General features: G+C 50.4%; 1 protein-coding gene across 5 annotated transcripts in view; it reads left to right on the forward strand.

Annotated features, from left to right (window-relative positions):
- The window catches only part of HSPA12A (heat shock protein family A (Hsp70) member 12A), a 145,523-nt gene that overhangs the window by 98,158 nt on the left and 25,268 nt on the right, over positions 1-22,097 (forward strand). For all 5 annotated transcript variants that reach the window (XM_012774768.2, XM_076009760.1, XM_012774787.2 and 2 more), the window contains 3 exons: positions 15,110-15,195; positions 16,655-16,782; positions 19,777-19,963. In XM_012774768.2, coding sequence (XP_012630222.1) covers positions 15,110-15,195; positions 16,655-16,782; positions 19,777-19,963 — 401 coding nt within the window. The remainder of the gene's footprint in view (positions 1-15,109; positions 15,196-16,654; positions 16,783-19,776; positions 19,964-22,097) is intronic.

Here is a 22,097-nt window from a genome sequence, read left to right on the forward strand (position 1 = left end):
GTGTGGCCTCAGGCAAGCCTCTCTGGGCCTTAATTAAGTGTAAAAATTAATCAATACCAGTGCCTGGCAGCTGGTGTTGGATGGGCGCTTGGTAGAGTGAAATGGGCATAGCTCACTTAGAAAGTCCTGGCTTGCGTCCTGGCTCCTACACTTGACCTTGACCTGAGCAAGTTCCTCAGCCTCTCTGAACCCCTGTGACTTCATCTGAAAAGTGTAGGGAATAGCACCTTATAGAATGATCCTGAGAATTCCATGAGGTCAAGTATATAAAGAACTTGCCCTGTACACAAAACACGTGTAGTCCGTGTTAGGCGTTATCTTTATTATTCTAAGCACCCGCTGGGCACGCAGGAGGTGCTCAGAAAGGTCAGATCAGGGGGTGGAGGTGGCTAAGTAGGTGGGGCTCCCTGCTGGGGAGATTTTTTTAAAGATAAGTTTATTGAGGTCTAAGTTGCATAAAATAAAACTCACACTTTTTAGGTGCACAGTACTGTGAGTTTTGACAAATATATAGTCATGTAACCACCACATCAATACAATAGACTATAAACTTCGAGGATTTTGTCAGAGAATTTTGCATGCAGGATCCTTCTGGTTTGTGAAGGACGTCCGGTGGTGGGGAACCCCTAGATCTGGACCATGCATGCCTCACGAGGCAGGGACCTCAGGGGTCCACTCACTGATAGGATCTCAGCCTGTCCCCTGGAGCTCTCACCAGCCAGGGGTGGGCGTGGGCTGCAGTGACCTCCTCAGCCTGGAGAGGGGAGGGAGGAGCCTGCAGGGCGCCTCTTGAGCATCAGACACGAGTGGGCTGTTGGGACTGTCCAGCGCCTGGCAGGCTTTCGGATGACGTTTGCCGCATGAGTTGACCCTAGCCTGGAAAATCCCAAACTGCAAAATTCTGTGCAAATAAATGATTGTTCTTTTAAGCCACTAAATTTTGGAGTTAAAGACATTTTTTAAAATGTTAATGGATAATGATATCCTATTTCCCATTCTTTTATGAATTAAATATAGTGACAGATGACAGGTTTAATAAAAAAAAAGTTTTAATGTCAGTTTTTGGCAAAATAAAAATGTGGTAACACTTTTTCAGGTCCACAAGTTTTTGGGTGGAGGGGGTGGATTTTACTGCTTGGTAAACAGAGGCATCTTGGAGCCACCACATTCCAAGGGAGCAGTTGCCGTGTGGCCTTGGGTCTTACCCGTCTTAAGCACGTTAGTTAGTGAGACTTAGATTATCAGAGAGAGAAATGGTTAAAGCAGAAGGGGGGAGGTGAGGGCTTTCACTGTTCCGTAAGCCAACCTCTTGATTTTCCAGATGAAGAAACAGAATCCTAGAAAGTGACAGTGAGCCTAAGGGTACACCTGTTAACAAGGGCCCGTGCTGCTTCCCAGAGCCAGCTAAGACTCTGTCTGGGTGGGAGAATGGGGATGGGCAGGGGCTGAGGACAGGAACACTGGGTGGTAGCACCCAGTGTGGACCTGGTGGCTTGAGGGGACTGTGGGTAGTAGGGGATTGTCTGCCCAGGGGCACCAGCCTTTTTGGGGGCACTCACAAGGAGGGTGGTGGACAGTGGTACCAAAGACCCAGCAAGGACCTCACACTGCTGGGGCTGATGGGTCCCTGCCAGGCCAGGCTCAGGGGAGAGCGCTGGGAGTGTGCATCTGTGTGTGTTTACCCGTGCACAAGTAACTACTCATGTGCACGCGTGTGTGGGGAGAGAGGGAGAATGAGCAACCGAGATGGAGGAAAGGAGGAAGAGAGACAGAGGAAGGAAGAGGCTGAGAGGTGTTAGAAGCTTCTGGTAGACCTTCCCGTGGGGTTTGTACAGTTTATTCACAAGTACCCACAAGGACATGGCTGGTCATGGATGCTAATTCTGCTTCAACACCGCACTCCTGGGGCCATCAACGAACATCCATTAATAAGATCCCAGAGTGCTGCATGTCAGCGGACAGAGCCTGAGGTTCTTGGGGAAGAAGGCCAGTGTGGGGATGGCCTTTAGTAAGGACCCGTAGGAATATCAGAGTTCACTGGGTCCTACTTTGCTTATTTTTTATATCTAGAACTTGTATGTTGAATGAATACTTAGCTTGAAAACCAGACTTTGTCACTGAGTTGCATTATGAAAATGGAGTCGTCTTCTCACAGAATAAGGCCTTAAGACAGCACACAAATGCGCAGAAGAATGCAGCGGGGGTCCTTTTCAGTTTCTCTCTATCCCAAAATCTTAGTGTGGGGCAATGCGGAAGGGAGGAGCCACTTTCTGTTGAAATATTGGCAGTGAGGCTGAAACAAACTGCAAAATACAAGGGCAGAAGTAAAAAAATACACTTACTGTGGCAGCGGGGTGGCCTGCTCACCCCAAGTCTCCCTGGGGAGTAGTCAGGGTTTTGTGTCCCCAGATAGCAGCCCCCACCTCCTCCTCCCAGCCGAGCTCCTGTCTTGTCACCATTGCCACCCCTCTCCCCAGCCCCGTGCTCCTAACTGGTTTCTTCCTGGGAGAGAACGTGTAAGCTCCTTTCCATCAGTGAATGTGTGTATGGTTCACGGTGTCCTCCCCTGCCCGCCTCCCCCTCCTCCCAGGGCCGGAGCCTGCTGGGGGCCATACAGTCGTCCCACTTACCTGCCGTGCACAGCCCAGAAGTCTGAGATTAAGGTGCTGGCGAATTCGGTGACTGGTGAGGACTTGTAGTTGTAGAACTGACATCTGGGGCAGAGTCGTGTGGGTGACAGGGCTGGGGAGGGCAGAACTGGGTGTCACCCTGGTACCCTAACTCTGGGTCCTCAAACCCACCCCCCACCCTGGAAGAGCAGCTTGGGGCTGTGCCTGTTTGGAAGGCGCTCAGAGGGTCAATTCCTCCCATGTGAAGGACAGTGGGGTCTTTCTCCCTGTAGACGGTACCCAGGACAGGCCCAGGGGTGGCAGATGGCTTCCCAGATGGCAGAGAAGACAGCCCAGATGGTGCAGGGGGTTGCATGGGGGCAGTAATGATGAGGGGGCAATGGTTAGGGCCAGTGGAGGTGTCTGATTGGTTAAAGAGCTGGATCTGCCGTGAAGGGCAATAGAGAGCTACAGCAGATGCTTGAGGCTAGGAGTGACACGATGAAATGTGTGGTTGTGACGTGATCCAGGGGGCCAGCCTGAAGGCAGCGAAACCAGCTGGGAGGGTGTAAGGCCTCTGGGAAGGTCTTCACGCCACTCTGCCTGCTGTTCCCTTGACCTGGTGTTCCCTTCCCCCACCCTTGTTCACTCGGCAAACCTGCCCTTCCAGAAGCCAGTCAAGCATCACCTGCCTGGGGCTGCTTCCACCTCCCGCCCTTCAGTGGCATCAGTGTGTCCTAACACCCCTTATCATCGCAGTGCCTAATGAAGAGTCCATGTGCAAAATAGAATTTCGCAGTGATTTTAATTACAATACTGATAATATTCAAGTTAATAGTTAAATTGTTTTAAATAATAATCACTTGTTTTGGCCTGAAAACTCATATTCAGATTCTCATGAATTAAGTACGCATGTGATGCATGTCCACTGACTGCAGCCCAGCGGAGATGGGCCTAGGGGGACATGGGACAGTCACACAGGGCATGTGAGAGACGGGATATTTCCCGTCGGCCCTGGTTGTTCCCGCTGTTTAGCCTCCGGGTAATGCTGCCTGTGTCCTGTTGCATGTTTAGCTTCTTGTCCACTATTCTATGTCCCAGAATGTCCTCAGTGTTGTGTCCACGCCCTTCAGGACCCTCCCAGACTGTGTCTGTGGAGAGAGCGAGAGGCAGGGCACCAGGCTGGGGGAGTGGGCCTGCGCAGGTGTCCCTGGGACCAGCCCCCACTTTCCCAAGCCTGAAGCATTCCTGTGGACACCTCCCAGCATGCGGTCAGCACCCCGGGCACAGACATTCCTGGCTCCATGGGGGTGTGCCTGGAGGGGGTCAGGCTGGTCACTCTGTGACTGTCTGGAGCATTCCTCTCTGCAGAGGAGATGGCCGCTGATGGACTGAGTTCCAGACGGAGCTGTTAAAGATAACAATGATGTCAGAGAAGCTGTCCTTGAATGCCATCAGGCCTAATGTAGTGGGCTGGCCTGCACCCCAGGAGGGACAGGCCTGTGGGACAGCAGCAGTGAAAGGCCAGAGACAGACCACCCTGCTGAGACCTCCCTGGGCCTGTGCTTGGGCAGTTGTCCATCTGTGCACAGGGTGAGGGTGCAAAGTCCCCTTCTCTGGACCCGAGCACTGCAGGGACTGGAATGTCGGCTGGAACAAGGGGTCCTGGGAGGCCACGTGTCCTCAAGCCCCTCCTGTGTGCATAACATGTACACACCAGGGTATGCGAGCAACCATGGTGAGTCTGAATATTTTGGCAACTGGGGCCATCTGTATGGCTTCTCCGTGCCCCCTAAACATGATGCGTTTGTTATTTCCTGGAGTTCACGTGGGTTTGAGGTCTGCCGTCCCCACCTCAGCTCAGGAAAGGATTTGAAGGGACTCATTGTTGCCTTTCATTGTGGTGGCGGGAGAGGAGGGAGTGGTGATTAGGAGGAGTCTGTAGCTTGTTTGCTCTTATCCTGCCATAGTCATTCACACCAGGGTTTTTGTTTTGTTTTTAGTGAGGTTGATTTAAGTTCAAATTTAAAAGCTTATGAAAATTGGGTGGTGAGTGTTTGCCTTTCTGGGCCAGGAGCTGTGCTGGGTACATTGTGAAAAGGGCGAGGGGTGCTGTGCTTGGCCTTGGGTGGGCTATGGGCTGCTCTGGGTGCCCCTCTGGGTCCCTTGGCTTGGAGTTTCTCCCCCGCTCTGTGGAAGAGCCTGGGGAGTGACTTTCCACGGCCCAGAGATTCCTTGGGAAACGACTGAGCAAATTCAGTCTTCAGTAGGAATTATCCATTCAGTGTTCTTTGTCTTGATCTCCTTTTCCTGCTCTGGAAGTTAGATGTTCTATCTCATCTCCTTTCGCGAGCAGTTGCTTTTGAAATTTTTCCATGCGTACTTAACTTAGCAAAGTCTAAGGTTAATCAATAACTTAATCCACTTTAATTCCTTCTTGTAAGAATAGAAGTCCATCTTTGAAGATTTTGTATTACTAAATTAAGAAGTTATTAGGGATTTTAAACTTACAAGGTCTTAAAAAATCTCTGAAAGGACTTACTTGCTCTCTTTTCTCCTAACGTGGAAGTCTTTGCTTACCACGCCGGGAATGTGCTGTGTGCAGTGCCCGGGCTGTGTGCTCTGAGTGGGCACTGGCCCCTGGGGGTGTCCCCACATGCTGGCAGCTCCTACGATGCTTTCCTCCAGGCTTCAGGGGGCAGTCCTGGCGTGTGCCCCCCAAGGGCTCTTTGGAGCCTCTTCTGGCATTGGCCTTCTCTTTTCCTTTGTCTTCTGGAAGCAGCATTTTGTCAGGCAGGTTCCTGAACACCTCCTAGCCCCAGGCCCCTGGCTAGCCGCAGCTGGCACATGCAGACGGTCACACTGCAGAATGTTTTAATGCTGGTGTAGTTTGCCCTCCTGACACAGGCAGGGGCGGGACTCCTGCGGAGGGCCAGTTATGGCTGCAGGTTTTTAGGCACCTTTGCCTAGCATTTATTCCAGGATACCTTGAACTGCTTACCTGTTGCGGGAAGAGCACCTGCACATCCTCAGTCCACAGTGCCCCATCAGGATGACACGCCTGGCCCTTGGGAGTAGCCGGGCTGTTTCACTCTGGCCAGCCAGCTTTAGAGTGTCTAGAGCAAAAGTGTCTAGGGGAAAAGTGACAGTAACTAGGGTGCCGTTCACGCTCTGTGCCTGGGTTCTTATGTTGCCAAGAACAGGGTGACTAGGAGATGGCAGTGCCAGCTGTTGCCCCAGCCCTGGTCAGACAGTCTGAAGTCAGCAGCTAGACTCACCACTGAACAAGTCCTGTGAGAGCTGTTGCCAGCTCTGCCAAGCAGGGAGGTTGGTCCCCTCTGGAGGCAGGGAAGGAAGGAGCAGAGCCCAGGATGGGTGGGGGTGGCTATGTCCATTCCCACTGTGCTCCTGAAGGCAGGTGGGATGGTGGCAGTTTTCCTTACAAGGCTGATTCTACCAGTTCTTTGATTTTATTTATTTATTTAATATTTTTCTTCTAGAGACAGAGTCTCGCTATGTTGTGCAGGCTGGCCTTGAACTCCTGAGCTCAAGCAATCCTCCTGCCTCAGCCTCCCCAGTAGCTGAGATTATGGAAGCATGAGCCACCATGCCTGGCTTGATTTTTTTTATTGAGATATAATTCACATATCATACAGTTCACCACATTATAGTACACAATTCAGTGGTTTTTAGTGTTCACGAGATTGTGCAACCATCACCACTATCAAGTTCCAGAACATTTTTATCACCCTGAAAAGCAACCCATACCCATTAGCAATCACTCTCCATTTCTACTTCCTCTAACGCTCTTTAATTTTTCACTACTCTTTTCTCAGCAGCATTTGGACTAATTTTATAATGATGATAATAATAAATAACAAAATAACACCTATGATTTATTGGGTGCTTGCCACACACCAGGTTTTATAGGTATTATTTCCTTTATTCTTCAGAGCACTCCTAAAAAGCATATCATCCTCCCTCTTCTCCTCTCATTTTCCTGGTGAGAAAACTGAGGCTCCGAGAAGTTAAGTAGCTCCCAATGGTGTGCATCTGGGAAGTGGCCATGCTGGGATTTGAGATCAGGCTTCCCTGACTCTGCACTTGTATCTCTCACCTCTGTGCTGTCAATATGTGCCTGCCCTGCCTTGATCTTTGGAGCTGAAGAATTATGGCTTTCAAAATGGAGACAGCTGTTCAGCTGTGCAGCCCAGGGAAGAATGAGCCATAGAGCCTCATGGGCCTGGAGGTAGAGACAGCAGGCTGGGACTTGGGAATGCCCTGTGATCGTGACCTCCTGACTTCCGCCACATCATTTGCTCCTGTGTGAAATGTGGATTTTCATCTATCTCATGGTTGCGTCTGCCATGAGAAACGGCGCTGTGTTCAGCACAGGGCTCTGACTCCAGCTGGGGGGCTGCTGACTGACGGTGTGGGCTTCTTTCTTAACCTTTAGACTTCGTCTTCTTGTCCATAGGATGGAAATAGTGACAGCGCTTCACAGCAACCTTACTCACCAAGCAGGATTTCATGAGATGCACAAAGAGCCAACTCTGGCTTTGCTCCTGTTCCAGGGCCTTCCTGGGTCTCAGGAGACACACCCTTGGCCCTGCAGCCCAAGCTGGCTACCTGGCCTGACCCCTCTGCTTGCCCCAAAGCCAAGGCCAACCTGGGGCCTGAGCATGGAGTATGCTCTGCCTGCACCCTTGGCCGCCACAGGAATACCTCCCCAACCCCCCACCTTTTGGGAGGACTCAGAGCTTGCGCTTGTAGTACTACATGTGACATCAGTATTTCAGCTCACCATTCCTCTCTGGAGTACAAACCACAGGAAGATGCCAAGAGACTGAGACTCAGTCTCCACTGAGACTGAGACTCCTTGTCCTTTCCTTGTGACATTGGGATCTTAGCAAGTCTGAAGGACAAAGCAAAATGGGCATGTCATGGTCCTTTAAGTGATACTGCCATTCTGCAGGGGTAGCTCCCCTGTTTCTCAGATGTGGAGGGGCCCAGCAGTGAGTGGTGGACAACCCCCTGCCTCCTCTGAGGTCCCAGGTTTACAGAGAGGTTCCAAAGTCTAGGAGCTGTCAGCTGATTACCAGGAGGCCCCTGTATCTGAGGCCTGGCTGGAGCCTGTCCCGGAGCGGGAGCTGCTCAGCTGGTGGCTGGACATCTGTGTTGTCATCTGCAAGGGGGTCGGGTGGGACCTGCTGAAATTCAGACTCCTTTGGATTGTCTTGGTCTGTTTGGCCCAACAGCCTCAGCTCCAGAGAAGCCAGCTGGATGTGTACCCCTCAGCCACCCCGAGACCCAAAACCTTCCCAAGTCTTCCAAGTCCATGTGTATAGGTTCAAATGAACTCTTTCTTACTGGTTCACTCATTCATTTGACAAATACCTATGGGCCAGGTGCTCTGATTGAGAGAGCGTAAGAAAAACACTGTTTTGCCCTCCTGCAGCTGCCATGGAACTGGCACATTAAAATCACAGCTCTTTTTATCATGGAAAATTTAAAACGTAGAAAAGCAGAGCAAATAATGTATTGAATCCCTATGAATCTGCCACTAATTTCAATCATTATCAACTTGTAGCTAAACTTATTTAATCTCTGCCCCTATCCTCTCATTATTTTGATTTAAATCTCAGGAATCATATGGGTTTCATCTGTAAACATTTCAGAATGTATCCCTATAAGACAAGGGCTCTTTTAAAAATTTTATAACTACACTATTAATAATAATTGCTTAACACTATCAATATTGGGATCAATATTTACGTTTCTAATTGCCTCATATATGTAACAGTTTTCGATTATTTGAATGAGGACCCGATAAAGGTCCACATGTTGCAGTTACCAGAGTTGATGTGTGTTTTAAGTCTCGTAAGGTATAGCAGTTGGTCTGGGGCAGAGCCTGGTTGGCCCCGGAACTCATTACAAATGGAAATTCTCCGCCAGCCTCAGACCTACTGGATTGGAAGCTCTAGGCGTGGGGCCAGTGATTGTGTGGTAACAAGCCCCCAGAGGATTCTGATGGGCATCAGAGTTTGAGAACCTCTGGTCTATAGGTTTCCCCTCCTTTCCTGCCTATTTTCCATGTGATTATTTATTGGAGAAACCTGCTATTATCTTGTAGCCATGCCCCCCATCTTGCCAGTTGACCACCACATGCCCATTAACAAGTCTTCTGGCCCCTGCACCAAGGGAGCTGAGAAGGCTCTCCTCTCTCAAATAGAGGGGTCTGACTCTTAGAGGTGTGAGTCCCCAGGGATGATGCAGAGTTGGCCTGCTGCAGAAACGGGGCGCACTCTAGGCAGGGGAACAGCATGTGCAAAGGCTGGGAGGCTGGATCAAGCACAGGTGCTCCACAGACAGAAAGGTTTGGTATGGCCAGGGATGGGGGCAATGGATCGAGAAGAGGCTGCACAAGGAGGCGGGTGGACTTGGAAGGGCACAGGTGCTGCAGTGTGTGGGACTTTGTCCTGCGGACAGTGGGCAGGGGAAGACCCTGACCAGGTTGAGTTGGGTAATGCACACAGACCTCATTGTTGACCAGATGGCTCTGACTACAGCGTGAGTGTGGCTTGGAGAGGACAGGCCTGGGACAGGGAGACTAACAGGTCAGAAGGATCTGAACCAAGGCTGTGGTGGTGACTTTGCAGAGGAGAGAATGCTTGTGAGAGATGCTAGGAAGTAGGAGTGACAGGGCTTGCAGATGGAATGAGAAGGGAGAATGTCTAGGAAATCTCCCACCTGGGGCCAATGGTGCTGCCACTGGTGACAGGGGTGTCTGAGGAGAGAGGCAGATCTGGGTGATTTGAGAGCTAATCCCACATCGTTGGAGGCAACTCAGCATGTGTGTTACCAATATCCCAGCTTGGAGGAGTCGATGCCTCAGTTGGGAAAGACCTTACGGGCTCTCCAAGCCCGTGGATGGTCACTGAGTCCACTTTTGGGCACACATGGAAACATCCACTCATCCATCCACCCACCCACCATCCATCCATCATCTAACATTTTTTGAGTGTCTGTGACATATCAGGAGCTGAGTAGTCAGAGATGGTGGCAGACACGGTCCTGCCCCAGGTGAACAGAAGCATGTCAGTATCTGATCTGGTGGAGCCCTCCATATGCTGCCAGGTTGCTGAGAGTAATTCATGAAAATTAGGAAAACTTTTGGTTTGGAAAGTATTTCCTCACCTCTTTCAGCAGTTGCCTGGACACACACAGACACAAGTTGGAGGCCCACGAACCAGCACGTGAACCTGCCGTTAGGAGAGAGAATGTGGACCGCCCCCACTGACCGTCTGGGGTTGCAGGGACTTGGGGATTTCTTTTCCTCTGGGGAAACCCAGCTGCCCCAGTCTTTCTCACTTCTCACTGGGGTATCTCCTGTCCTGGACCATTCAGGGAAACAGGACTGGTCATGGGAAGATGCTGCCAGTGTCAGGATGGGCCTGGGGCAGCCCCTCTATTCAGCCTGGGCTTGGTGCTGTGTCTCTGCCACAGTAAATGCTCATTTCCATAATTATTATTTAGCATTTGGAGAGTGGTTATTTTACACTCAGTGTTCTTTGTAGTGAGAGGGTCTCTCGGTTCATGCCAATAAAATTTCCATTTACTCTGGACATCAACCACGGTGATTAAAAAAAAAAAAGCCCATAAATTATTTACTGAAATGGAAGTTCAGCTTATGGTAATAATGCATTAGTTCAGCTAGCCATGAAGCCTGTTATAGGGTAATAAAATATTTTTTATTTTCCTTCTTAAAAGATATTTGCCAGTAACCTACACATGACCTTGATCTCATCAATTTTCAAAGATGACGCTGCAGGGAGGGTGTATAAGGACACAAAGAAAGAGAGCTTTTTATCAAATAACCTGATTTTAGGCAGTTGTCAGCAAAGACCTGTTGTCTCACAGCCAGTGGGAGAAAAAGAAATAAAAACAAAAAGAAACATATATATTGCATCCTTTAAATCATAAGGAAAAGACCTTGAAAATCCTTTTGAAATTGGGCATTTATTTGATAGATACATAAATCCAAACGCTAGCAACAAGGACTATTTGGAGAAGTTAGCATGTCACTATTGTTGAGGCCACCTGTCACATGTTACGTGAGCCTGGGACCTTGTGGAATAAAGGCAGCCTTATGCTTCTGTCTTTGTCTTTAAAAATGTTGTATTTATGGAGCAGGATTGATTTTCTGTGTCCGAGAATGCCTACGATTCTGCTCACGGCCATTTGCTGACTAATGTCTCCAGCAGAGAAGAGCAACAAGCAAGTTCATGAATTATGGGTCTCCTTGAGGTTCTCTTCCAAGACTATTTTTTATTTTAAGAACGTCTGCTTTGATTAAGGCCATTAGAGCTGGGAGCAAATAAAAAATGTGTCTGAATTTTATGTGTGTTGCATTTTATAGCAGGAACCCAGATGAAGCCTGTATTTTGATTCTTATACTACTAAGGCAAGGGATGAGGATTAAATTAACAAGTTAAACTAGTTCTTCCTCAACTATCTGCTTTGGGGTTCTAAAAAAGTCCTGTTGCAGGAGAGTTGTTGGTCAAATGATTTATGTATCTGTTCTCTACGTTGCTGCAAAAATATTTTCATTTATTTACATACCCCCCTTTTGGGGCAAAAATGCTTTAATGTGTTGGGGTGGGAGGGTTCCAGTTTATGAATGAACCTGTATCCACCCTTGTCAATTTATTTTTATATTCACTAAACAAAAAGGTCATCTGCACACTAACCATACAAGACCTAAGTGACGTTAAATTATCCGTAACTAAGGAGACCTGGTGACTGATTTTTGTTTGTTCACTAGAAAGCCCCCGAGTGTCTTTCCGCTCAGTTGAACCTCGGTTTTGTGGCTGGCAGCTTGCATTCGTGAAATGGTCACAGTTTTCCTGATTCTGTGATGTGACATTGTCGAATCCCCCTGGGTTACAGGACTTCGGGGTCACTTAGTGTTGAAGTGGAAGACGCTTTGAGTGGTCTTTATTTAATCTGGCTGGAACAGTGCAGTTGGTAGTTCTTAAAACTCCCAGCTCCTCCAGCGCTGCCCTTGGTCACATTTCCCGGTAAAGCATTTTCCTTTAATCTCTCGGCACTCTACCTTCCCTGCCTCCACAAAAGGGTCTGAGTTTTCTCTTGTCCGGCTTCCTTCCTTTCTTCCAAGCCTCTCTTTGCCTCCAGGTGTTGGCTTAGCCTTTCTCTTCTGTTCCTAGCGTGCCGAAGTCATCCTGTGGGTGCTGAACCGGGCCATCCCGTGGGTGGAAGTCACCCCAGGGGAGATGTTGCAGGGGCTTTCCAGAAGGAGCCCAGGCAGAGCCACAGTAAATGGCATTCGGTATTGCTTGCTGTGGATGACGGCCTCCGTATAAGTGACAGCAGGACACGCAGCATATGCCTTGTACATAGAGACATTCCCCATGTATCAACTCTCTCCCGTTGTCTGTTAGCTTATGTCTGTCCAATATCCATAAATGAATAGACAATATTCCACTGGCCCTTTTGTGTCTATTCCCAATCATTTACCTGTTCAATGAAAGATCTCAAGCCTTGTTGGGACTATTTGCAAGCCAGAATTAAGCTCCTCATTTGCACCCCTCGGGTGATAGGTAAGGTAGGCTTTTCTGTATTCTTTTCCTGGAGAATTTTTGAGCACTACTTTGACATCATAAATTAAGTAGTGAAGTAAAAATTTGTTAGTGTGGCTATACAGGTTTTGCAATTTCCTGTGCTGGGCTGCTGGACATTAACTGGTAAATTATCTTTGATCTGGAATATGTAGATATATAGATGTTGGTGGGCGTGATGTGAAAGTATCTATGAAAAGGTTCCTCTTCCATACCTTCTATGCAGATCAATTTTAAGTCATCACATAATGTAGCTACATTGTAATTTCTGGTGGAGAAAGTGCGTGGAGATCAGCTGCTTCTAGGCCTGGCTGAGTGATCAGCAAGTCAAATGATTTGTATAAACTGTCCCAGTTGTGGTGGGGGAGGGAAGTTCAGAGAGAACCAAAAAAATCCTTGGTTCTTGCCTTCAGAGTATCCTGGAGTCCCCTGAGGGCCCAAGGCATGTGTTCAATGTGTGGCCTGACCCGTGCTAGTTTGCAAATCAGTGGGACGGCCTGGGACATGCTCCGAGAAGGGCTGAGTGATGGGATAATTAGAACCAAACAGCAGCGGGGTGGATAGTTTGTCTGCAGATAATAGCTTGTTTGCTAATTGCCAACACCAGATTTTCTGGGCAATTAGACACTTGATTTCTTCCAAGACCGTCTGTGCAAATGTGGACACATGGCCTCAGGCCTTCCAGGTAGCAGGTGGAGAGGGTGGCTCCTGGTGCATGTCTCTGCAGGCTGCCCAAGAGCCGTGGGCAGCGAGGATCTCTGTCAACAGGTGGAAGGACCATCTTGCTGGACCCCCTAGTGGAGAGGCAGAGTTCCCCCTGCCTTTGTGGCTTTGTGCTGGGAGATTAGCAAAGATGGTGGCATTTAGCATGCTGGTCAGGAACTGAGCTACTTCTCCATTCTCTTTTCAAGAGCACTGGGCCTTGGGTGCTAATAGGAATCAGAAATCACTTCCCCTCCCAGATGAGCAAGTTGATTTTTTTTTAATAAGTTTTTTTTTCTTTATCATGGTATGTATAACATAAAATTTGCCACTTTAACTATTAAGTGTACAATTCAGTGGCATGAATTATATTCCCAGTGTTGTGCAACAATCACCACTATCTATTTCTGAAACTTTTTATTACCCCTAACAGAAATGCTGTACCCATTAAGCAAAAACTCTCCAATTCCTCCCTTTCTCCAGCCCATGGTAACCTCCAATCTACTTTCTGCCTCTATTTATTTGCCTATTCTGGGTATTTCATACAATATTTGTCCTTTTGTGTCCAGCTATTTCACTTTGCGAAATGGTTTCTAGGTTCACCTTGGCTGCAGTGTGTATAAGAATGTCATTCCTTTATATGACTGAATACTATTCCATGGTATGGTTTTGTTATCCATTCATTTGTTGATAGACACTTGGATAGTTTCTACCTTTTGGTTTTTGTGAATAATGCTGCAATGAACATTCACATACAAGTATCTCTTTGATTTTATGTTTTCAGTTCTTTGGGATGGAGACCCAGGAGTGGAATTGCTGGGTTGTGTGGTAATTCTATACTTGACTTTTTGAGGAACAGCCAAACTGTTTTCCATAGCAGCTGCCCCATTTTACATTCCCACTAGCAATGCACAAGGGTTCCAATTTCTTCAAATCTTTGCCAACTCTTGTTATTTTCCTTTTTAAAAAACTACAGCCATCTCAGTGGGTGTGAAGTGGTATCTCATTGTGGTCTTGGTTTGCATTTCTCTAAAGACCAATGATGTGGAACATCTTTTCATGTGCTTACTGACCATTTGTGTATCTTCTCTGGGGAAATGTCTATTGGAGTCCTTTGCTCAGTGAGCTGATTTTGTGCCTGTTGCATCTCTGTCCCCGAGGTTGGAACTGAGCCTCCCCAGGAGGAGCGAGGCCGCGAGCCTGCAGAGAGGGAAGCGACAGTGCAGATACAAAGTTCACATCCTCTCTGGCGTGACTCATTTCGTTCCCTCGGCCTGTTTGGTACCCACTGTGATGGGCAGCGGGCAGGGAGAGCACTGAGGAGCATTCCAGCACTGATCAGGGAGAGCGAGACTTCCTTGGGGTCCCACTCCCGGGAGGGGGAAGACCCCTGGGCACTGGGAAGGCTTCAGAACAGGTGCTATGCCTGAATAATGGTGAGAGCAACAGGACAGTGGGCAGAACGATGTCCTGCTGCTGAGCAGTTGGCCCTTCTCCCATTTGACCTCGTGCCTGTTGTCGGGCCACGTCTGCAGGGGCCGGGAATGCTAATCCACCTGCCTTTTTGCTGGGGTTTTTCTTACTCCATGTCCAAAACTTTCGGTATCACTGAAGAGAGGTGAGTTCACCATGCTCTGCCATCCACTAGGGAAGGACACTCTTTCCAGAAGTTGTACTCCTACCCTATGTTCCTAGGATAGGGGTTGTTAATCTTTGGGGAGAGTGTCCTACACCCCTTGGGGAACCCGAGAGCTGCGGATACTCTTCCAAGAAAATGCACACAAAAATTACACACCATCTCAGGTGGCCGCAGGTTCTTCAAGTCCATCATGGAGTCCAGGTTAAGAGCTGGCTCCCCAGAAGACGGACGAAGCCAGGAGCGAGGGGCTTTTGGGGACCGAGCAGCATCTCCCGCTTAGCAGGGGCAGGTGGCACAGAGAGGCCGGGTGGTTGCTGGGAGAAAATGAGTATCTCATTTGGTCAAGTTCTAAATATCAAATACAAGGGGGTGCTGGAAGGGATGTCCCCACCATCCTGGCTGGGATGGGGCGTTGCCCATCGGTGAGGTGGCTCTCCAGAGGCCACAGTGCCAGTAGGGACAAGGCCAAGCTGCCCTCATTTCTGCTACTTCTAAGGTGTGGACTTTGTCTTTCATTTCAGAAACGGCTCCCACATCTGCATATTCGTCTCCAGCGAGGAGTCTTGGAGACACAGGAATAACGCCTCTGTCCCCTTCCCATATCGTGGTAAGAAGCGTGTGTGTGTGTGTGTGTGTGTGTGTGTGTGTGTGTGTGTGTGTGTGTGTGTGCATGCGCGCTAACTGTCCATTCTGGGTCTGATCTCACAGTCGAGGCTGCTGGGCAGCCCCTCCCCTTTGCTGGTGGAGATAAATTGACCTGGGATGAGCCACTTGAGCCCTGCCATGCCCCTTCCTGACTTTGGGCCTGAAAAGGCTTCCGTGCTGCGGCTGGTGCTTCTGGAGCTATGGTTGGGCAGGGAGGAGCAGCCCTTAATGGCACAGGGCTCAGGGCTGCGCGGCATCCCCTTGGAAGGAAGCAGCCATCAAGACTGCACCTAACTGCCCTGTCCAGAAGCGTGTGGCCGTGTAATTGCCCCATGTAGGGGCCTGGGGAGGAGGCCGTTGCTCCCACCACTCCCTGCGCCATGAGAGGAGACGGGTGTTGTGGGAGGTGTCCCAAGGGGTGCACACGTGGCCCACCGAGTTTGTACCTGGAGGAGAGAGCAGCTTTGCATGAGCTCCCCAGAGTCACGAAGAAGACCCTGCTGAGGGCTTGGGAGCTCCACTAGGTAGGGGTGCCATCTCATCCTGGCTTCTTGGAACTGTCCTGCTTTACACCAAGAGTCCTGCATCCTGGGGACTCCCTCAGTCCTGGACACACTGGGAGGGTTCGTCCCCTTGGGCCAGGTCCTGTGGTTTTCAAACTCTGCACCCTGAGGGTACCCTGTGAGAGCCTCAGGGTGTGTGGGGAGGGAGGATAGTGGGAGGAGAGGCCAGACAGGTGGCGTTCTCACCCCCACTTTAACTAAAACAGGACAACTTCAAAGTTTGTTGGTTCTATAATTCAGAGTTCTGTGGGAATTGAAAAGAAAAAAATCTACACTGCTTCAAAAAAAAAAGGTTTGGAAATGTGGCATGGCCTGACCAAGTGACTTGACAGATGAGGAAAGGCCCTGGGCCCCGAGGGGAAGGACTCAAGGGGTCTGCAGTTACTGCTCACTCACGGGCACGAAATGCTGGCCCTGGTGGAGTGGTCATCTGGCAGGTACAAGGGACACAGCTGGCAAAGTGCTTAGGCGGTGATGGGAGGTCTGCAAGGAGACTGGGGCAGGGTGGGCGCTGGGGGGGAGTGTGTCTGCTCAGGGAAGTACTGGGCGCCCGCCCTGACGGCAGAGTTTCTGCAGTCCTATGTACGTACAGGTTGACTGAGGGAAGTGCAAATGCTCACTGCAGGCAGGTGCCCCCGCTTTCCGCTCGGCGCCTCCATTCCTCCCTGTGCCTCTCGGGTGGGGGCTGAGGCTGGCCTGCCCTCTCCCAGGGCTCTCCAGATGGCAGACTCGAGCTGGGACGTGGAGTGTCCTTCTGTCTGCAGTGGGTACACAGCTGGGCAGGGTGGAACCACCCAGGGTGTCCTCCTGAGAGCCAGGCCCGGTCCCCACCCCCAGTGCTTCTCTGTATATCCGCAGAACGACGCCGACCCCGACGTCTCGGAACAGCAGTCGTTTCTCGTAGTGGTGGCCATCGACTTTGGGACCACGTCCAGTGGCTACGCCTACAGCTTCACCAAGGAGCCAGAATGCATCCACGTGATGAGGCGAGTGCTGTGGGAGGGAGGAGCACGTTGCCGGCGCCAGTCACTGCACCTGTGGGGACTCAGGGGCGGGATTAGGCAGTGAGCCCGGGAATGGCGCTGAGGGGGAGGACCCAGGACTCCAGCCTAGCTGGGCCCAAACCCACTGTGCCACTGGGGGCAGGCCATTTCTGGCCTGTGGGTTCCTGGTCTATAAAAGCGTTGGTTTAGTTCTGATTTGGGTGGTGTGGGGAGGGGCCCATGCAGCATGTTTGAAGCCTGACCGAGGTGAAAGGCGTAGACCCATGGGGTATCTGTAATGGAGGTGACCCAGGTGCTAGCTCAGTCACTTCCTGCGTGATCTTAGGCAATTGCTGAACCTGCTAAATCTCAGTTTCCTCACCTGCGAAATGGGGATAATAACAGTACCTGACGGATAGTGTGTGTGCAGAGCAAATGAGATGCCTGTCAAGTGCTTAGTGCATAGTGGAGTGTAAGCAGGGAAGGTGCCCATTCTTTCTGGTGAAGAGAAGTCATGGGGTAATGGTAGGCAGAGCAGAAAGCAGTATGGGGTGAATCTCAGCCGAGTGACCCTACAGGCAGAGTTGCCCTGGGCCTTCCGGAAGTCCCTCTGTGCTAGACCTTCCCTTCCCTCCCATGCACAGAGCAGGCCCTCACCCCCACCCTCCCATGGGATCCAGTGTCCATGAGGACTCTGGTCTGTCCTGGCTCTGATGTCAGCTATCTCAAGTCATGACCTTCCTGCAAAGTCCGTGGCCCCTCAAAGCTTTAGAAGCCTGGGATCTATCACCCCAGTTTTCCAACTGCAAAGGATGACTTTGAAGATATGTTGTCATTGGCTTTGCAACTCCTTCCACTGAGTAATCAGGGAATTTAGTATTGCTCCACAGTAAGATTTCAGGCATTTTTATGAAGTGCTATGTAAGACACAAGTCATGATAAAAGTGACTCCCACTCCAGTCATGGTTTAGGCCCCACTTTTTCCCTTGAAAACCAGATGTGGCTCAGCCTGAGGCCACATCTGTCGTAACAGGGTCCAGAGACCCCTGGCTGATGTCTCCTCAGGAAATAATGAAAAGCCAGTACTGTGTCAGCGAACCCTGATGTCAGCGTAGCCCCTAGGGTTCATTGCCACCAGGATGCTGCCTCCAGTTAGCCAGACAGATGCTGTGAGGGTCTGTGCGACCGTCACAGACCCCCGAGATGGAAAGCCCGGGTGGAAGAGAACTTGCCATTCAAACCTAGTCTCAGTGTTGGGCAGATTCTACGTTGTTGTTCTAAGAAATGTTATTTCCACAGGGTAGTCATGTAATGTGAATAGAAAAGAGAGTGAAATAACTTTGAACTTGACTGGGAGGAATACCCACAGTTTAGGGTGCCTAGAGGTGTTATCTTAGTCCTGGTAGAGATTTTAGAGGGAGGTTGGTTCTACTGAAGTTTATTTCAGTCAGAACATTTTAACATAATAATGACACAGACTGACAAAGTTATGAATGAGAAAGTTTAATTTTTTCTATTTAAAGAGGAATGAAGGAATAAACATTAGAAGGGAACAAGCTCATGGGGTCATCTAGTGAATACGTCGCAGTGCATAGTAATGACAAGCGCGTTTGTGAAGGGCAGTGGGTGGAGCTGCTACTCAGCATAGGGGCCGTCCCTGTGACTCAGTGTGGTCATCTCGGGGACTTTGGCTCCTGGGGGAGAAGCTGCCAGGGATGATTCTACACCCGTCTGAGCAGCAGGTCCCCGGGGAGGCTGGAGCTCCATCTGGACCCGATGGCCCCACTGCTGCTTACTGCTGTGGTGTCGGGAGCGGGCTGGAACAGCTCATCTCCCCTGGCGCACTGCGGCTCCACCTGAGGCCACGCACGGGAGTCACGTGGCCGGCAGCAGGCCAGGAGCCAGACTCGGAGCCAGGGCCTGGTTGGGGAGGGAACAGCTTGGCCTCTTGGTAGCCTGGGCTTTCTGCAGTGGCCTCAAAGGAAAGGAAAAGTGTTGAGTCCCCTGCCCTTCCCAGTCCATTTGCTTTTCTGCCCCTGGAGAGGAGGGTACCTCTCTGTCCCCAGCTCTCTCTGCCTATGGCACCCTCACCTCTGCTTCCAGGGTAGGACTGGACCTCCTCATCAGGCCCCTGGCCTCCCTTTCCACTCCTTCCCTTTAGTTCAGTTTGCTCTCATGATCGGCAGCTCTGATTCTGTCTTGCCTCTTTCTAAGACCTTCAGTGGCTCTCCATTACTCACAGATTAAATCTCTGAGTCCCCAGGGTTGTCTTCAGCCCAATTCTAATCACTTTCTGAATTTCATTTCTCACTCTTCCCATTTACACAATCACTCTTCCCATTTACACAATCACTCTTCTCATTTACACACTCTTTCTCCAGCCAACACAGCCACTTAGCATTCCCCACGCATGCCCCGTGCCTGCCCACTTCTGAGCAGCCTGGAGTGTCCTTCCCTCCTTTGAGATCCAGTTGTCTGTCGCTACTTCAAGTCTCCCCTGTGCCCTGCACTTTCTTTGCCTGACCAACTGGCACCTTGCCTTCTCTGACCCTGGGCGCTTCATTTCTCTCTAATAAGGCAAGTATTTATGTATTTGTTTATGCCTAACTTGTTTGCAAAAGCATTTGACCCAGCTGTATTTCTGCTATTGAGTGCTTGCAGATTAAAAAACCAAAATAATACATTACCTACCAGATCATGAGTTATTTGAAGGCAGAAACGTAAGTTTCATGTCTGTGTCACTAGCACCCAGCACACAGTAGATGCTCAGTAAACACTGAATGAAAAGATAAAGGCAGACTTGTTATCAAGCAAGACCTTGGCACTTGCCCTTTTTTTTTTTAACTAAAGTTGTGTCTCTGGTCACTACTCAATCAACTAGACCAGGGTGCGTCTGAGCACCCACATCGCTGACACTCATGCATACAGTAGGTACTCAAATCCGTGCTGCCTGAACTGGGAGAAGGCCCTATAACCTCTGCCCTCCCTTGGTGGCAGGCGATGGGAGGGAGGTGACCCTGGTGTGTCCAACCAGAAGACTCCGACCACCATCTTGTTGACCCCCGAGAGGAAGTTCCACAGCTTCGGGTATGCCGCCAGGGACTTCTACCACGACCTGGATCCCAACGAGGCCAAGCAGTGGCTGTACCTGGAGAAGTTCAAGATGAAGCTGCACACTACGGGGGTGAGTGAGCCTCTGCCCTGGCCCCAAGTCCTCCGCATTGTAGAGCCAGGGTCCCCCCAGCCTTGGGTGGGGAGGGGTGTCTTTCCCACCCAAGGGGCCCTCAGATTTCTCCCAAGCAGAGATGAATTCCACTTACCTTGATTTTAGAAACATCCTGGAAAACATAACCCTTTTTGGGACTATGCACTGCGTTCTGATGTACATGTGGGCAGGGAGACAGAGGTTCAGAATATTTAATGACTTGTTTGTCTTGGAAACTGACCAATCAGAGTGGGCCCTCACTGGGGCAGGGGCATAGGGTGCTGGGGCCTCTGCCGGGCCAGGAGTTGCTGCTTCAGTCGCCAGGTTGTTGGGAGATCCGGCCATCGTGAAGGAGCCATGTGGGGGCTCAGGGCATCTGGGGGGCTCAGGGCAGTGGCTGTTAACAAACCACTTTGGAAGTCACAGCCGTGGGGATGGGGAGCTCAGGACATCAAGGGCTCAGTAAGTGGAGGTCCAACTCCCGGAGTGGTGGCCTCAGTTCGGCTCCCAGCAAGCCGGCGTCCTGTAAGTCAAATCGACATCCCCCTCCCTGAAGTTCATAGAAAAGGTTGGGGAATAGGATAGAATTTTTTCCATGTAAGCATTTTATCTCAGAAATTTTTCCTTAACTCTCAGTACTTAGAAAGGCAGGATGGTGATAACATTTAAGACCACAGACTCTGAAGCCAGATGGTTAGTCCAAGTTACTTAACCCCTCTGTGCCTTGCTTTATCATCTCTGTAAAATGGAGACAAAGACAGTGCCTTCTTCATGGGGATACTAAGGATTAAAGGAATCAAGATACACAAAGGTCTCAGAGCCACGCCTGGTGCCTAGTAAGTTCTAGTCAAGCGCTCGCTCCTATTATAATTGCTGTCATTTGTCATCTAAGCGTTTGCAGATGACAAAACAAATGTTAATGGGAAACTCAGCGGCCAGCGCCCTGCTCTCCAAGGCTCGTCTATTGCTGTGGTTGTCTTTCTGTGATGCAGCGCAACCTCTGGGGGGTGTGGTCTGTTCCCGTGTCACCTGATGGGATTCAGTGCTCAGTATCAGGATGGCTCATGGACCCACAGGAATTTTTTCAATTTAATTTTTTAAATTCAGAGTCATGGCTTTCTGGTGCTCGGTCACATTTCCGAGCCTGGGGGCCGCCGCCCCAGAGCTGCGGTGTCTTTGCTGAGCATCGGGAGCAGGAGGTGGCTGGCTGGGAGGGGCGAGCAAGCGCAGATAGGTCAGGACACCATCCACAGGCTCCACGTGGCCGGGTTAGTGACTCAACGCCCCTTCTTCCTCCAAAGGCATAATTACCCAGCCTGAATCAATCTGGGGGCCACGCTGATTTTTTTTTTCCCCTGGCAGTAAGAGCTTGTGGCTCAGAGACTTGGGGGCTTCCTTCTGAGTTTTGCTCTCTGCCCATCGCTGCCCCTACTCCAGAGGGACTTTTCTCATCATTTGTTAATGACCTCTGTCCACCCAGCCTCCGGGCTCTGCAGAGCATCCTCTGCCCGAGGACCACACTGAGCGTCTGCTTTAGCTTCTGGCGGAGGAAGGAAGGCAGCGATGCCGGGCTCCCAGCGGATTAGACAGGGCAGGCCTTAAAATAGGAGCTCTTCTATTTTGGTGACTTGGTTGGCAGCTTATCAGGGAGTGAAAGCTTCATGTCTGTTTAGCATCATGCCTGCCGGTGAGCTGGCACAATCTAGGCCTCTCTCTACCAGGGGGGCTCCTGAGTGTGACCGCGTGTGTCCAAATGTGGAAATGGCGTGTAAATCGCATCGGGAGTGGTGCCTGCCGCCTGTTTTCTGTTCCTGACCTGTGCCGCCCCGAAACCTCTGCTCACAGAGGATCCAGAAGAGAGAGGGGGGAAGGGAGGAGGGAGCGGTACAGATGGGGCCTGGGGGGAACAGCCAGGGCCTCCTACACAGTAAAGGGACAGTGCTGCCAGGCCCCCTTCTGGGGCACACTCCATCCTAGCCTGCCTCCTCAAGCACGGGAGACACAGACATGGCTCACTGATTCTCCACATCTCCAAGTAAGCAGTCCCCAGAGTCAGAAGACATGTTTCTCCTGTGTCGCCGTCTTACCGTCTTGTTCCTCTTCCCCCTGCCAG

The sequence above is a fragment of the Microcebus murinus genome, chromosome 14 (assembly GCF_040939455.1).
Source record: "Microcebus murinus isolate Inina chromosome 14, M.murinus_Inina_mat1.0, whole genome shotgun sequence".
Taxonomy (NCBI): domain Eukaryota; kingdom Metazoa; phylum Chordata; class Mammalia; order Primates; family Cheirogaleidae; genus Microcebus; species Microcebus murinus.